Source organism: Desmodus rotundus, chromosome 7 (assembly GCF_022682495.2).
Source record: "Desmodus rotundus isolate HL8 chromosome 7, HLdesRot8A.1, whole genome shotgun sequence".
NCBI lineage: Eukaryota > Metazoa > Chordata > Mammalia > Chiroptera > Phyllostomidae > Desmodus > Desmodus rotundus.
In genome coordinates this window covers 96,158,391-96,175,495 of record NC_071393.1, presented here as the reverse complement: position 1 = coordinate 96,175,495, position 17,105 = coordinate 96,158,391, and the positions used below count along the sequence as shown (strand labels likewise).

Below are 17,105 nucleotides of genomic sequence, written 5' to 3'. Positions count from 1 at the left end.
AAAGGGTTTCTGGTTCAGTTCCCAGTCAGGGCACATGCCTTGGTTGCAGGCCAGGTCCCCAGTAGGGGGCACATGAGAGGCAACCACACACTGATGTTTCTCTCCCTCTCTTTCCCCTTCTCTTCCCCTCTCTTAAAAATAAATAAAATCTTTAAAAAAAAAGAATGGGGATATATTGGAAAGGCAGAGGAAACAGCCTGAAAGAGCTAAAGCTGAAATAATTTTACCAGCAAAATAAATTAATGCAGTATTGGGTTATAACCCATGGAGTAAAATAAGTATTTATGCAAACATACTACTATAAATAAATAATTGAATAAACAAAACAATAACTGGGAAAGGAAGGGCTTCTTTTCCTTACAGAAGAATTCCAATTAGTAAATGTGGAAGGAACGAGGGGAATAGAAAATCGCCATCGAGTCACCCTCACAGGGGTAGTTCTTACAGGCCCGATCCATTGATGGGTATTAAAATTAGTAGGTGAAAATTTGAGAAGAACCATGATGTTTGCATACTCTAAAAGTATTTCTCTCAAGATACTTATTTATTAAAAGGGAGAAATAGTAACTTTATACCAGAAAACCTGGCAGGCACTACTTCAAGTGATGAAGCTTCTCTCCCCGGGAATAAGACATATGGACACCGTCTCCCCTGATGTGACTGAACGGGCACTCAGGTTCATTCTGTTTTTGCCGAAAGTGAATAACCTCAGTCTGACAATAAGAACACATTGGACAAACCCAAATTGAGGGACATTACACAAAATAACTGACCAGGACTCTTCGAAAGTGTTTAGTCATAAAAGATGAGGAAAGACTAAGGAACTGTCACAAATTGCAGAAGACTGAGGAGATTTGACAGCTCGGGGCTGTGTGGGATCCTGGAACAGAGGAAAGGGTTCTAGGGGAAAAGTGGATGCAGTTTGAATGAAGTGCAGAGTTGAGTTGTAGCTCTGCACTGTTGTTACCTTCTGGACGTTTAGAATTACAATGTGGTTATATGAGACGTTGACATTAAGAGAAGGTGGGTGAAGGGCATATATTATTTTTGTAACTTTTTTGTAAGACTGAAATTATTTCAAAAAAAGTTTTTAAAGGCTTTATTTATTTATTTTTAGAGAGAGGGGAAGGAAGGGAGAAAGAGAGGGAGAGAAATGTCAACGCGTGGTTGCCTCTCATGTGGCCCCCACTGGGGACCTGGCCTGCAACCCAGGCATGTGCCCTGACTGGGAATCAAACCGGCGACCCTTTGGTTTGCAGCCCGCACTCAATCCACTGAGCTACACCAGCCAGGGCTCAAAGATTTTTTTTAAAAGGCAAAACTAAACCAACAGAAGTAAAAACTTCAACTCCATGGTTTTCCCCCTTCTCTGCTGTACTTATTTCCATTCCTCACCTCCCATTCACTACTTGGTGCATTCCCATCTAACCTTGGCCTTCAGTTCCCACCAACTCAGCTCACCAACATCCCCCGAACCACAGAATCTAAGAGACACCTTCTCCCATTTCTCATCCTGGTCTTTTGGCAGCATTCGGTACCATGGATCAATCCCCTCTGAAACAGTATCTTCTCTTGACTCACCCCACACATCCTATAGCTGGGTGGTTTTCCTACTTCTCTGATTATTCCGTCTTTCTTTGGAAGATTACTCTTTTTTACCTAGTCTTTACATATTGCCATTCCTCAATGCTCCACTTAAACTCCTCTTCCAAATCTGTGTTTAAGCACGAAGCGATTCTGTCCATGTTCACAGTTCCCTTGTCATGTGCACACAGGTAAATCACAAATTTTTATCTCTAGCCCCGTATGCCAACTGCCAACACGACATGCCCACTGAGCTAAGGCAAGTTTATTAACCAAAGTGCATTTTAACACCAGATTATTTATTTGACATTGTAGATGCAAAGAAGTGTAAGTTGTCATCTTTGTCTTCAAGGAGCTTACAGTCAAAAGTGCAGACATCGGCCTAATGTAACGATGAAGGTTGTGGGCTTGAGTCCTGGACAACTGTGTTCAAATCGTGGCTCTGCCACTAGCAGTGAGATGACCTTGAGTTATCTAGCCTCCATGGGCCTTGGTTTCCCCTTCTGTAAAATCGGGGTTAACAAATCTTTCCTTACAGTGTGCTGTGGCGAAAATGACATGGAACCGTGTAAGTTAAAGCACTCAGTGGTGCAGACACAGAGTAAACCCTCTTGCTGTAGGAGTGTTTATTACAGTAACGGTGGAGAGGTGTCGGAATGCCAGCTCACGTACACCCGTGCCAAGACGGTTCCATAAACTCTAAGTGTGGGGCGAGTCCAAAGAGAGGAGCCCTGTGAGCTGGCACGGGCAGGGGGGCATCCCAGAGGTGGTCACCCTGGAGTGGCGGATGAGTTCAACTTCTGATTAAAAACAGATTTTGATAATGAGGCAACATGCTATGGTAGAAATCGTAAAGGATTTGTAGCAGGAGGACAGGAATTTAAATCAGGTTCGCCTCTGGATAGTTGTGATTTTAAATGAGTTCACTTTTCAGCCCGGGTTTCTTCATGGGTAGATTGTGGACAGTGATATCTGCTTAACCCCCCGTATGGTTGTCAGTAATAGATGTGAAAATATTTGATGTACAGTAAAATAGGGTTCAAATTTCAGGCATTTACTGCCGAGTCAGTGCATATTCGTGGGGAGTGTGGTCTACAGAGTGGGAAACACCTACGTCTGAATCCAAGGTCACACGAGCTGTGACCTTCAGCAAGTCACTCCAACACAGAGCTCCAGTTTTCTCATCTCTAAAATGGAAACCATTTAAAAAAAAAAAAGAAAAATAAATAAATAAAATGGAAACCATATGCCTTGCCTCGTGTCGTAACTGTTCATTTGTGAGGGCCCACTGGTAGCCAAACAGGGTCGAGGACCACGCGCTATGAAGCTGGTACACAGGGCACTCATTCAGCAGTGGCTTTCATCACGGCCAGGATGGATTGATTGCCTTAGGGTTCTGCGTGTTTAGCACGTGTATAAATAACGTGTGACAATGTGACGAATCCTTATTTCAGATCCCATGTTAGATCTGGATATTCAAGAATTAGCCAGTCTTACTACGGGCGGAGGAGATTTGGAGAATTTTGAAAGACTGTTTTCAAAGTTAAAGGAAATGAAAGGTAATCGGACCCATTATGTCTAACATGTTCCCATATTGATACTCCTTGGTTTCATATAGTAGGGCTTTATTTCGTAACTGTTGATGAGATTCTATGCTCTGGTCTCAGCTGCCTGAGAAACTTAGCCACTGGGAGTTTGTGCCATCCTCTGGTGCTAAAAATCCCCCGGGGAATTCTCTTTCCTCTTATTTTCCCTTCTTCTCTTGCCTCTGTTTCTTTCAGTGTGTCTCATTAAAATGGAATCAGTGCGATCCCTACCAATTCACTCACGTCATTCCCATTGGGAGAATTTGGAAGACTTAAACTTCCCAAGAGCTGTAATGACTACACCATAAACATATCTTTGAAACCCATCTCCCATCTCCTAGTGTTAGAGCATCCAAACACTCCAGATTCTCTTGTGCTGTTAGACGAATTTCTTAAGATATATTTTCCCCCTAGACAAGGCTGCGACGCTTCCTCACGAGCAAAGAAAGTTGCATGCAGAAAAGGTGAGACAATCAGTCAGGTATTTATTGGGTACCTGCAACAGGTCTAGTGCTATTGGAATGATGACACTTATTTATTAATTACACATTTTTACTTCTAGAGTGTGTTAGTGTGAACTTTTCATTGGATTTTAACGTAACTAATTGAATATTTATACAATAGTCCCTTAGTTGCTGCAGTCAAACCCAGATTTTTCGAATGTGTGTTGAGTGACGTGGAGCTTTTCATTGAGATGCAGGATGTTTGCCTTCTTATCTGTTGGGCTGGAAAACTCTCAGTGGTTTTGTTTTGTTTTGTTATTACCAGCGCAACACACGTTCTTGGCAGGAAACGTATATTGTTTGCGGTACCCTATTGTATGAACGTGTCATAGTTTATCCAGTTCCCCTTTGGGCAGTTAGGCCACGTGTGTGCATTTCTTCTTCTATAAATAGTGAGGCGCAGCGTGTCCTCACACATCCCCATTGTATACGACTCCTTTGTATCCTGAGCGTAAATCCCCAGAAGTGGATCTCCTGGGGCAGGGTAGTCAAGGGTTTTGGTGTATGTTGCCAGAGGGCTGGAGAGCAAGGTAGAGAATTTTAGGTCTTAGTTGGTTCAAGGTATGACATGAAAGGAGCTGAAATTGAGCTGTTGGCTAACATTTGTTGCCCGTTTCTCTCCACAGGTTGCCAAAGCCTTCTGGATGGCAATTGGGGGAGACAGAGATGAAATTGAAGGCCTTTCGTCTGATGAAGAACACTAAATTATTCGTACTCGGGTCTAACAGAGATGCGCTCTCTGCCTGAGACACTGCCCTAGTCAACTCGGTTATATGTTGCTGAACTTCCCACCATCATGTGGGCCACCTAACTCGTTTGTAGGATCCCCTTGATTTTAGTTTTCAGTAGAGGGTTAAGGAGAAAGTGTTCCTCCCTCAGTGTATTGTAAGGGAGTGAGGAGTATAACAACAGTAAGGACTGAGAATTTTTCAAATATACTTTTTTCTAGGAATGGGAGTGGAAGGAGAGGCTCAGAGGTCTGTGTGATTTGCCCACGTTGCAGAAAACCACTAAGCCATTCTTAGTCAACCTTTTAAGTGACATGCCTGCGTTCACACTTGATTACTGCAAATGAGGAGCACGTGCCACCTTTCCTGGCTGTTCTGGACTTTCTGCTTCCAAGGAGCTCACTGCTCTGAGCATCGATGCTTTTGGTGAGAAGAAAGGAAGCAGCTGCCCGTTTGTTGTGCCACAGTATAGGTGCGGCCAGTGACAGTGGCCCTCACGTTAGTCTCTAAAAAAAATTGCTTCTGGGCATTTCAATTAAAATACAGTGCCTGAGCTCACACTAGAAAGTATTGAGAAGCCAGTGTGAATTTCTAGACTAGAGTAAAAGAGGCAAAGCTTTCCTACTCTGGTAGGCATAAAACAGACCCCTTTATCAAGTTGTTGGGGGAGGGAAGGGTTTGCCTGTGTTAGAGGCAGAGAAACTTAAACCCCTGTGTGGGCCATTGAAACAGTATGTGGTCACATACTAGGATTTTAGCATTAGTGTTATGAAGAAACTCTTCTTTCTTGAGTTCTCTTGAGATGTCAGAAGTGTGTCGTCACACTTTATACCCTCAAGAGACAGCAAGTTTCTTCCTCCTTCTCTCTGAAAGACAGATCACCGCCAAAATAGTGACACTAGGGAGCGAGTGAGATGGGAACAGATGTGAGTTCCTGAGCGCCTTGTGTTACTTCCCGAGCTGAGTGGGTCAGCCCCAGGGGAACTGACCACCAAAGGGAAAGTTTCCGAAGGAGCAGTGGGAAATACAGTAAATAAACCATCACCAAAGTGGTCCCTGCCACGGCTGTGAGCGGAACAGCGCCCCGGAGCTGAGGCTGAGTGGCACTTGCACCTGGGCTGAGAACTGCTCTTGGGCCGGTGTGCTCACTAGCAGAAGCAGGTTCAGACTCCTCTGTGCACATCTTCAGGCACCGCAGAACGAGAGGCAGAGGGCAGGAGGAAGGGGAGGCTCCAGGTGCCAGGCCAGGGTGACCACAGGAGGGAGGGTTTCCGTGATGGGAGCATTCAGGAAGAGCTGCTTCAGGGAAGTGGGGAGGCTGTCTTGCTTGGTGACTTTTTTTTTTTTTTTTTAACTATTCTGAAGGATTATTGAGTCCATAGTTTAAGACCATCCCATCAGTGTTTCTTTGAGATCGCTGCATCAGCCATTCATTAGGAATATAAGGGAAGTTGATTCCCTGTTGGAAAATGAAAGGTGGAGCATGCTTTTCTTAAAACATGAGAGGTTTCAGGTAATGCATTAGGATCACGTGGTTAGAGAAAACAGAGCAGAAAAAGCTGTGAACTTGATTCTGTGGATTAAACAAGCCAGGTGATTAAAATGTGATTTGTTTATAAAGTCTGTTAATGTGTATTGTTATGATTTTGTTGTTGTTTAGTAGAGGATGTATGTGAAGGAAGCCTTCCTTCCTTTACTGGATTAGGCATACGAGTGTATCAGCCCCGTCTAGCGGAAATGTGGAATAAAAGTATCCAGTGGTATCTACTAAAGACCCAGGTGAAGAAGAGTGATCCAGAGCTAATAGTGCAGTAAAAGTTAACACCTATCTAAAGTAACCTCCGTACGTGCTGTCACAAGTTACTATGAACTGTCCATCTGGGATTTAAAATGAGAGACTTGACTCCCCCACCCCCACCGCCAGCATCTCTCCATTTGCATAACACACTGTCTGGCACATAGTAGGCCCTTAATTTTGGTTTATATTTGTACTTGATAGTTTGATGAATATGATCACAAAGTTTGAAGGTCCATGAGTGTTGGAAGGTAGGGGAGAGACAGAATAAACTTTTTTCCCTGCGAAAATCATGTGTTATGTAATAATTTTAGAGTGATGAAGACATAGATATTTTTATAACTTTAAAATATGTTATCCTGCCAGAGTATGAGGAGATTGACAGAGCCAGTTTGCTTGCTCTCCATTTATAGAACTTGGCCACATCTAACTCAGAGAAGCTGGAGATTCAGGGAAGCTAGACTTAGATGGCTGAGTAATACGGAATGTGATTCAAGGGCCACGGAGCACGTAAGGCCGTTACTGCAACCGCTCGTAGCACACGAAATGTGGTATACGGCCACCATGAAGTTCCCGCTGTGGAGGGGTGGGGTAAACATGTTTGCCACGGCTGATGTCCGATCCCCTAACCTTGGGCCAGTCTCTTAACAATGACCATAGAGAGAGCACGTGGAGTGCCCCTGGCCCTGCGCTGGCCAGCCGTGGAAAAACAGTCTTAGAAGAATCACTGTCTAAGGGTAAGATGAGAGCTCCATGAACTATTCTGAGCTTGAGTGCTTGCTGATGCAAAGCTAAATTTAGCAAACACGTGTCTAGTGTGGTCAGAGGTCCTGATTCATTGAACTCTCTGATGGAGACAGAGTTCCAGAGAATGCTGTAATGAGTTAGAGTTGCCTTTCACTGCCCTCCCCCCCATATTTAAAAATAGATAAGACAATTCAGCTACAGCATTCTGTCATCAGATACTAAATTTTATTAAAGGAATGTAGGCGGAGAAAGTATAAAAATATCTAGTCAAGTGTACCCACCTTAGTACAGGATTGGCTTAAAAACAACCCCCTATTAACTTTCCCATAAGTTGCGTGTTTCATGAAAGTAGCATGCTGACCAGGCGGGCCAGAGTCTAGTTTTGATTTAGTTCCGGGTTTAGTTTAGTGATCCATGCTTGCACCTTTGGCATATAAGCTCTTGAGGAAAGGGTCTTAGAAATTCTCTTAAGTTTTATATTTTGGGCAATTCCTAGGTGCCTGTTATTAAGTATGTGTGTTATAGTTGTTCTAGTAGAGAAGTGTCTTGCTCTTTTCTGAGGTGTTACCAATTTGCAGAAGGAAGAATTAATAGCGGTAACAGCAACAGGGTGGGCCTTTTGCAGGAACCCCACTGAGCCACATTCCAGCCCTTACACTTCTACTTTGCAGTTGGAAATGTACTGATTCAAAACCTGGGCTTAATGGTTATTACTGCGTCTTTGGAACACAGGTTTGGCAAGAAAAAAGCCTTTTTTTCTCTAGACCTCTTTAATATCTGTGTGTATATGTGGATTGACCCAAATGCTCTTTTGACATAACTACAAATTTGGGAGGCACAAAAAGGTCACCTGCTGCAGTTCATGACCAGCCTCCCTGGCTCCCTCCTATAAAGTGAACCGTCATTGTCTCTCCCCTTCCTCTTATCAACCGGGTGGCTTTAGTGCCACAAAAACGCGGGCTCAGTGAGGCCTGGGGTAGGAACAGTATGAAAACAGCAGCATAGTGTCAGAGAGAAAGAGTCTCTTGGTCTGAGCCCAAGGACTTGGTCTGCAGCAGTTCCGCTGCTGTGGGAAATTCTCAGGAAGGCATAAATGGAGAAGTGAGAAGGCCTCACAGGTGAGAGAAAGCAACTAACCCGCTTCTTTAACCTGCTGGAGCAAGGATCCAGGGTCCAGCCAACACTGACTGGGGACTTCCTTGGTGCCAAGCTGTGTGGGTTGCGGCAGAGGCTGCACACGTGGCAAGGATGTAGAGTCTCTGCTCTAGGAGTTCATCGCCCAGCTCGCGTGGGAGGAGGGGACAAGCAAGGTCAGGGCACAAAAGATACGCAGCGGGCAGGGTGTGAAGAGTGCCCTGACCAGCCCTCGTTGCCGTGGGGAGGAGAGCGGCGTGGGTGGGAGGAACAGGACGTGCACCTGGGAGCCCACATCCGAATCACGTGCAGCGCCCCACCTGTTTCTGACTCTGTAGGTCCAGAGCGGGGCGTCAGAATGTGTGTTTCTCACGTCCCAGGTGATACTGATCTTGCTGGCCAGTGACCACACTTAGAGATGCAAGGACTTAGAGGTAGTGATAGTTGAAGTGAGCTGGAAGGATAAGAATTTGGGCAGACAGGTGAAGGCAGGAAAATTCATAGTGGAAGTTACAACACGAACAAGGGTTCAGAGATAAGGCAAGGGCTTCTGTGGGGAAAACCCCAGTAGTCAGTCAGAGGAGTGGTGGTAGGTAAGGACAGGGTAATGTTGAAGACAACCTTGAAATCCTACTTTGACGCCTGTGCTTACTCTGCAAGTCGAGGAGCCGAGAGGTTTGGCGCAGAAAAGGCATCTAACCATTACATCCCAGGAAGTCCGGCAGGAGCGTTAGGCCATGTGCCTGCAGAGCTGTGTTGAGAAGGATTCTGAGGCTGAGAATGGATGCAGCACTGTGATTAGCGTTTTTTACCGTGGATGGAGGAATAGAGAACAGTGGTAATTTTGTCCCGTATTTGCCATCCCTGGAGTAGAGGGAGACAGATCAGGAGAATATTGGGCTAGCTATGCTAAAAGGTAATCAGGAACTGTACTTTGGTTGTATTCCTTCAGCTATGTCTATGGACTTACTCCAGAACGGCACAGTGGAAATGGATGCAGAAGATACTGCTAAGGCAGAATCTACTAGATATGTGCTCTGATTGATTCATTTATTTAACAAAAATATGTGGTGGCCAAAAGAAGTTGGGGGGTATAAGAATAAGATACAAACTCTGCTCTCAAGAAACTTGCAGCCTCAAGGAGGAGACGGTCATAGTTAACACACAGTTGAGACTGCGGTGGTAGATTCACAAAGGGCTTCCTAGAGGTCTGAAGTGGAAGCATCAGTGAAAGTTAGCCAGGTGAACTGGTGGTGTGTGTCAGAAAGGCCTGGGCCGGGGGTGTACACTAGGAAAGAGGGGTCAATGTTCCAAGCAGAGTCTAAGGAACAACATGTTATTTGTTTGTAAGGTAGCCAGCTTGAGAGCTAAATAGGGGCCAAATGCTGAAGGTCCAGGGGTTCGTGTTAAAGACCTTAGAATTTGTGCTGTGGCTGGTGTTGGGGGTGGGGCGGTGCATCTAAGGCCAGGTGCGTCCCTGGCGGCGGTGCAGGTGATGCATTTACCGGAAAGCAGGCTGGGAGAGCGGTTATGAGCTGGCGCAGTTGTCTGCGTGCCGGAGGAGCTGCTGTGTAGGGCAGTGGAGGTGGGAAACGGTGGACTGGATGTGGGAGTGAAGGAGGGTGGATGGCTGTGAGCTCTGTAGCTATCGGGCGGGTAAAGGTCGAGCCAAACATTGGGCTGAAGGCCAAAGGAAACGGAGATGGTTTAATAAGGGCAATGATGGATTTGCTTTTAAAATCAGGAGTTTGAGCCCTGGCCAGTGGTTTGAGCACTGGCCTGTGAACCGAAAGGTTGCCCATTTGATTCCCAGTCAGGCCACAGGCCTGGGTTGCCAGCCAGGACCCCCAGTTGGAGGCATGTGAGAGGCAACCGATCGATGTTTCTCTCACATCAGTTTCTCTCCCTCTTGCTCTCCCTAAAAAATAAAATAAAATTATGAGTTTGAAGTACTTGCGGCACCTCCATGTACCAGTAGCCAACAGCCTTGCAGGTCTAAAGCCTGTGATGCACGTCTGGGCTATAAACAATGATGTGGGAGTCATTAGCGTTTGTGTGGCTTGAAATCATGCAAGTAGATGAGATCACTTGGGGAGGAATGTCAAGAATACGTACAGTGGCCTGGGAACACCAACCTGGAAGAAGTAGGCAGAAGGTGGCATAGGCAGAAGGAGGAGGTGCGGGCCCAAGAAAAGAGGAGGTTGTGTGAGAGGGCCTAGCAGAGCCTGGCCATTCAGGGCTTAGGGCCTTTCCGAAAGGCGGGTTTGATCCACGGGCAGGCGCAGCAGAGATGATGGAGAGCAAGGAAAAGATGTGCATTAAGCTGCTCAGGCCTCGGAGAATGGGGGAGATGGAGCCAGAGAGGCTACTGGCGAGAATGGGGAGCTGACTCAAGTGAGGGGGAAGGCGCTTCGGTTTGGGGCCTATTTTCAGATTGTGTTTAACAGGCAGCTGGAATTTAAAGTGTGGAGCTCAAGGGGCAGGTTGGGTTAGAGGTGTGGATTTGAGAGTCATTTGCTGAGAAATACAGACTAGATAAAACCTTGAGGAAATAAGAACCACAAAGATAGGAATTTGATGCAGTTCCTGGAGGCCAATTCTGTGGGCCCACAGGTGCCGTTCCCATGAAATCTGCCTCCCTCCTGGTACGGGAGGTGTTTGGACTCTGGTGAGGGCCGTAGAGGAAGACACTGTAGAAGTGATCCAGCTAAAAGATTGTTGTATCCCCTTCCGTCCTCCTCCTCCAAATTGTTTTAATTATCCTTTTTAATCCACATCGTGTGGGGTCAGTGTAAGATTCAGCTAAGGAAACAATTTTGAAGTCTCTCTGTCCTCTAGAGTTTGAAATGTAAAATGAATTTTCCCAGGAGCTAACAAAGTCATCTGAGCTGGACAGCATGGAAACCTACTTATTTATGAATCTAAACTGCCTCCATGCCTGTGGGAAGATTAATCTGGTAGCATCTAGTCATTTGCCAAAGGCCTTTCAGTACAGGGAAAATGAGTGCAAAACCGAGAATGCAGCAACTGCACCAGCGGGGCCTGCGTGGTGGTGCTGTGGTTGGGGAGCTGCGGAGGTGCACCAGGGGTGGGACTTTGGACTTTTGCTTGGCTGACTCAGGGGCTCCTGCTGTCACTGAAGGACTGGCTGGCACCGCTTGTTGCCCTTGGTGAGTGAATGAGCTCAGCGGGGTGTTACAAGAGGCTGTGGCAGAGAGTGGCTTGGCACATTCTTGGTCAAAGTGCATTTGAGCTTAGAGACGTTGTTCCCTGGGGCCCCTGAGGCCCCACTGGGTTCCCTTGTAAATCTCCCCACCCAGACACAGCAGCAAGAATGAGACTGAGCTCCTGGTGCAGGAGCTTCTCAATGAAAAGTTTATTAGAAGGGCACTTACAGGGGGAAGAGAAGGACAGAGGACACAAATCTTTAACAATAGTACAATGCTTAAACAGGTGCTCTGCTCTTAAGATACAAAAGTTAGAAAAATCTAAACCACTATAAATACATACATGCTTTTTACAAAGGCATTAACAGGTCAGGCTGGCTGAGACGTGAAGGGAAACAGCATCGTGCATGTTCTGTTCCGCACCGAGGGCCCCCATCGGAGCAGCCTAGTTGCAGGGCTGACAGCGAGTGAAGGCATCTTGGAGAAAGGAGGCTCCAGCCCTCCGTGTAAAGTTCTCACCCCTGGGAAGGGAGAGGACGCGGAGCTGCCTGTTGTCACACGTTGCGACATGATTAGCGAGCCTGGGCTGGTGTGTCTGGATGCTGAGCCAAAAAAAGCCTCTGCCTTCAACCCACATTCAGAACTGGCTGTGCCTCCCACTCTTCCCAGCCACTGTCCTTGGGAGGAGAGACCGTTCCAAGTTTCTTCAAAAAAATTAAATAGTTGTCTGTCTTGAACAGGTTTAAGAAATTTTTACATAAATATAAAACACCAGGTTGCGAGAGTGTACATTACTTGAGCATAAAAGAGAAAGTCAATTACAGAATCACTGAGAGTTTCTCACTCCAGTTTACATGATAGGCGAGTTTTGTTTCTGCAACGCTGCCTGGATGTCAGGTCACTTCCCACTGACTGACACCCTTCCATCAGAGGTGCCTCCTCTTCATTTCTGATCCTTGGCCTCTATGTAAATCCCCCTCTTCCCACCCACTTGAGAAGTAGCTGATGCTCTTTAAAAGGCGGACATACATTTTGAAGAGTGTTACTAGAAGGGGTTCTGGAAGGGAACATTTATGCCACACACACAAGAAATGGTACAACTTAGCCGTGTTGAGGTTTTCTTCTAAGAAAGTGGGGACATGTCGATTTTGGGAAAACTCCCAACTCTGCCCCTTGAAGTAACACAGCAAGACAGAAGGTCCAGAACTTAACTCACGCCCTTTCTTGCTGCTGGGAACCCCTGGTTAATATTCCCCGGAGCAGTTTGCAGACTCCTTTCCCTCCCTCCCCTTTTAAGGCCTGCAGCCTCCTGTGAGCCTCCCGTGAGCGCTCCCCCTGCAGACACCTTCAGGGAGCCGCAGAAATGGCAGCTGGGGGCCAATGATGAAATCAGATGCCTGTCTTCTCCCCAGACAACTCATTTGCATGCACGACGCGCGCACACACTACTTAAAGAAAACCTTTCTCTGCAGTTTGAGTAAAAGCATTTAGCCCTGGAATATGTCCAAACTCTAGGAAGCCAAGGGGACATGGAGAAAGAAAAAACAAAACAAAACAACTAAGCACAAGATATGTGCTACAGCTCATTCCAATACATTAACAATGACTTTTAAAAAATAATCACGGTCCATAAAAAAATACAACACAGACAACATAAGGACAATGGAAAAGTCTGCCAGCAGCCTTGCCCTCATGTGTGTTCTTCCTAAGAGTCAAAGTCCCCGCTCCTGACTCTAGGCTTGTCTCAAAATGTCAGCTCTTCTACAGCCTGCCAGGAAGGTGGCCAACGGAGATGATGTTCCAGCACAGGCCTGTAACCGGAACCTGCTGGGGCGGCTACCTACGTTTGCACTGGAAGGATCTAAGTTACTAAATAAAGTTTGGAAGGGGACACGGGGGAGGAGAGGAAAGGGACTAGAAGTTGGCTCCCAGGGAAGGGGCTGAGGCTGAGGACCTGAGCGAGCCCCAGGGCCCACTACTCTGAGTTGCAAAGTGAAGGTGACCAGGGAGGGAGCCTGGGGCAGGGGATCAATGCACCATCATCAGTAGCCTGGACGCTTACAACCACTGTCCCACAGCTACTGTCCCCCCTCTACAACTGCCCTTATTTCCTCGTGCCCCGTGCAGCTGTCCTTTTAAAAAGTTTTAAACTGTATAAATGCCTTTCATACAACAGGGTTTATAAAATAAAACTAGTTTCATGACAAAGGACACCAATATTACACATGCTCCAAGGCACCTGCGCAGCCTCTGTGGATGGGGATGGCCCCAGGTCCTAACCTCTAGGTAAGACCAAATTTATTTTCCATGGTGCCAAAGGTGGGCTTACCTACATTTTCCATACACTGCCTCCTCCAGCAGTCCAGTCTGTAAAGAAAAAGGACCAAGTAAGTAGCTTTTGGAAAGCACAAAGCATTGAGGGTTCTAAGATACCATCTAAATGTAGCCAAATGTGACCGCTGGGTCGCCAGAATTGGGCTGAACCTGAAGCTAGTTGCCAAGTACCTGGAGGACCGCCATGTGCTATGAGATCGTGTAGCAGGTGGAGAACGCAGGCCCTCGGAAACCACTGCCCATCGCTAGTAGGAGAGGCCAAATGGAATAATGCACACCAAGTCTCAGGCCTGACCGGGAGCGTGAATGCTCATCCAGGGGGTTCGGGAGGCTTCCTGTGTCTGTGAGGAGCAGTCCACAGATTGGTTCACACCGGGCACAAACTTCAGACACAGCATTTGGCCCTCAGGGGGATCGAGGGCTTTTGCATGGTCTCTGCGGTCTGTGCCAATGGTCCTGTGAGTAGACTAGCACAGGTCTGGCAAGGTGTTCCTCCTGCCTCTTCCAGTGTCCTCAGGAGGCTTGGCGAGCAGCTCTCCTACCTGGAAACCTCAAGGCTGGAGCTTCAGAGGCGTAGGATCCTGCAGGTGAGGCACCAGGAAGCCCCCAGCATCTCCATGTAGCATCAGAAATGTCATCACATTTGAGGTTGATAACCTACCAAAAGTACACACTTTCTTCCCTTCACCTGGAATTAAGGTAGGACTTCCATAGGAAATCCCTTTATTTTTCCTGGTAGAAATCCATGCAAAAATATGGGATAAGTCATTTCATACAAAAACAGCAGCAAAGAATAAAGTACCAATTTAATTGCAAGTGGCAATTCTGTCTGCTGTATTCTGCAAAAGGGCTTTTTTTTTTCCAGTTGAAATAATTTATAATAGTTTTCTCACTAATTGCCACTGGGAGCAGTACTTATTATACAATATAACTGCTAGAGTTGGCACTGATAACCCTCTACCACGAACTGGATAATTTTATACCCCAGGGGAAAGATGACAGACCTCTTTGCACCAAGCCTGCAATTTTCAAAGGTGTAAAAAAAAGTCTAATAGCCCTTTCATTTGCCTCATTGGCCTGAGACTTTCCCTTCTGGTGAATTCGCTCCTGTTAAATCAGCTTGCAAAACTGCTGGCAGGTGTCTTCTCAACAAAACCTGCAAAAGCTTCACCTGGGGGAGAAGCTGCTGCCTCCCACTCTGCTTTCCCAGTCAATGTACCAACCCAGGATTTAAGCATAAAACAAACATTAAAAGAGCACATGATAAAGTTCATTTAATTAATGCAACTGACTACATAAACCAATAGCCGAATGCATGAGAATACAACGTGAGCTCTTACGACTGGGACCCATGCAATGTAGTGCTGCCTTAGCCCAGACACGATCACTCCACAGTGCCTCCTGCTTTACGTGAATACCTTCCGTCATTCAAATCTCTCTGAGGTTAATGTGATAGACTATACATTGCAGGTGCTCTGAGCCTCAGCAGATCCTTCTAACTGTTCCAACTGAGAAGGACAAATTTAAAAATTTAAGAACATTTTGAAAGAAGAGGTCTCTAGCTTTTTCCACTGTCCGTCCAAGGTCTGAACACACTGGCTCACACCAATCAGGACGCTCTGAGGGGGAGGAGACACAAGTCCCTCCCACCCCGGTCGCCAGTCAGCTCAGGTGCTCCGACTGCAGAGGGAGTGCTGGGGCTCACTATGCTCAGTTTGAGCGAGAGGCACCTGTCAGAGTGCCAGAGGGCTGGTTATGAAGGATGCTCACACCCCTGCAGGCTTCTCCCTACCTGGAGCACTCAAGGTGAACACCCTGCAGTCCCGCACAGAGGGCCATTTCCCGTTGGACAGTGACATCCCACATTGCTGTCATTAAGAAAGAAGGGGGCTGAGGGGAGGGGGCAGGTGGTGACATACTACCTGTTTGCTCAAGCCACCAAAGCAGAAGCCATTTCTTGCCCTTCAAACTGGGGCCAGAGGGCAAATGTGTTCAGCAGGCACAACTGTTCATAAAATCCATCTCTGGGTTTGCTTTTGTGTTTTGGAGAACAGGTTGGTGCCACTTGGTTGAGAGAGAAAAATTTCTTCTTCCTTGACAACGGTGAGTTGAGTTCCGATTTTCTCCACTTCCTACATGGCCATTTTACCTAAGCCCGCCCTCCCCGGCCCGCCCCCTTCATCCCCAATGTCTCTAAGACACACTGGAACAACGGATGCTTGGGGAGCCCATCTGGGTGAGGACCTTGTCAAGCCACTGCAAAGGCCCATTCAGGTGCAGCTCGATCCAGCAGGGGGTGCTGGTCACTGTCTGTCTCCTACAAGACACAGGGAAAGAGAAAAGGGTGGGAAATTTTTTAAATGTCTAGAAGGACACACACAGAAGTCAGTACCCCTTTTCCTGCTTTGGTGACCGTCTTCTCCCCAGACCCAGCGATAAATAAATCCTGCCTTGCTAGACCCCGAGCGGATTAGAGTAATTTGCTGAATCTGCCATGCCAAAGCCTTCCAACCGAGAAGAGCTTTGAGTGAACAGGGTTCTTGTGATGGGGAAGGAGACAGCCCTTCAGGAGTTAAACATGGGAGGCAAATTCCAGGGCACCCCAGAGGCCCGCCAGTTGCTGTGACAGGCTCCTGACAGAGAACCCACCTCGGTCCCCCAGCTCCAGCCCCGGCGCAGCCCCAGCAGGCCGGGGTGACGTGTGTCTGTCTGATGGAGGGTGTTTTTTACAAAGTGCCGACAGAGCCCGCATGCCGTCGGTTCCCAATGTGCTGATATAATTCCCATCTCTGGTCTTATTTTGGAAAATCTTACGAGCAGAGCGAGCCATGAAACAATTACTGGAAAAAACCAAGGCGCACCACACGTTTCTTTTCCCCAAAGCACTTTGTCTAAATTCAGGCTGGTTGATGACGCAGCTCGCAGGCGAGCTCCCAAAGGCCTCCACTGAGCAAAGGCTATCTGCTGAGGCCGGAGGCGCTGGTGCCAGCTGGAGGTGAGAGGCCTGGGCCCTGGGCCCTGCTTTCGGCCACCTCACAGAGAGAAGGGATGAAACTTTATTCTCCTTGGCCCAAGAGGCAGAAGGAGGGCAAGACTCTTCTGGGAAGGGGCCGCACCCACCAGTCAGGCCGCTCTGCGGTGTGCCAGGTGGCAGGGCCGTGGTGGGCCGCACAGGATCGGGCATGTTGGCACCCTGTCCTGCACAGCCATACAGTGCCCCCCTTCCCCCAAGAAGGGCTTCCACCACCAAGGGGCCTCTTCCCAGCACTTGAAGCAGGAGGAGGGCTGTGCTGCCACGCCAGGTCAAGGGCCGCTGACTGGAGGGCACCGCCCTCCTTGCTTCCCCTCAGTAGAGGGCTAGAAACGGGCTTGCCAACTCACCCTGGGTGCCCGCCTGATCCGGGGCCTGCGTGTGGCCCTCAGGGCTGCAGCCTGAGTGTGAGAACAGCAAATGGACCTCCCCTTGGTTCTGTTCCACTGGGTCTGTCTTTAAATATTTCCCTTCCCTTCTAAAAAAAAATACTAAT

The 17,105-nt window shown here is 47.4% G+C and overlaps 2 protein-coding genes across 4 annotated transcripts in view; one reads left to right on the top strand and one right to left on the bottom strand.

Moving 5' to 3' along the window:
* The window catches only part of AAGAB (alpha and gamma adaptin binding protein), a 50,540-nt gene extending 44,516 nt beyond the window's left edge, over positions 1-6,024 (top strand). Inside the window, exons 8-10 of one of the 2 annotated variants that reach the window (XM_024567578.4) lie at positions 3,039-3,143; positions 3,585-3,634; positions 4,300-6,024. In XM_024567578.4, the coding sequence (XP_024423346.2) occupies positions 3,039-3,143; positions 3,585-3,634; positions 4,300-4,377 (233 nt within the window). In that variant the 3' untranslated portion in view covers positions 4,378-6,024. The remainder of the gene's footprint in view (positions 1-3,038; positions 3,144-3,584; positions 3,635-4,299) is intronic. The other variant, XM_024567579.4, reaches the window with a different exon arrangement.
* Positions 6,025-11,429: 5,405 nt separating this feature from the next.
* SMAD3 (SMAD family member 3) overlaps positions 11,430-17,105 on the bottom strand; it is a 113,593-nt gene continuing 107,917 nt past the window's right edge. For both annotated transcript variants that reach the window (XM_024568458.3, XM_053927706.2), the window contains exon 9: positions 11,430-15,895. In XM_024568458.3, coding sequence (XP_024424226.1) covers positions 15,772-15,895 — 124 coding nt within the window. In that variant the 3' untranslated portion in view covers positions 11,430-15,771. The remainder of the gene's footprint in view (positions 15,896-17,105) is intronic.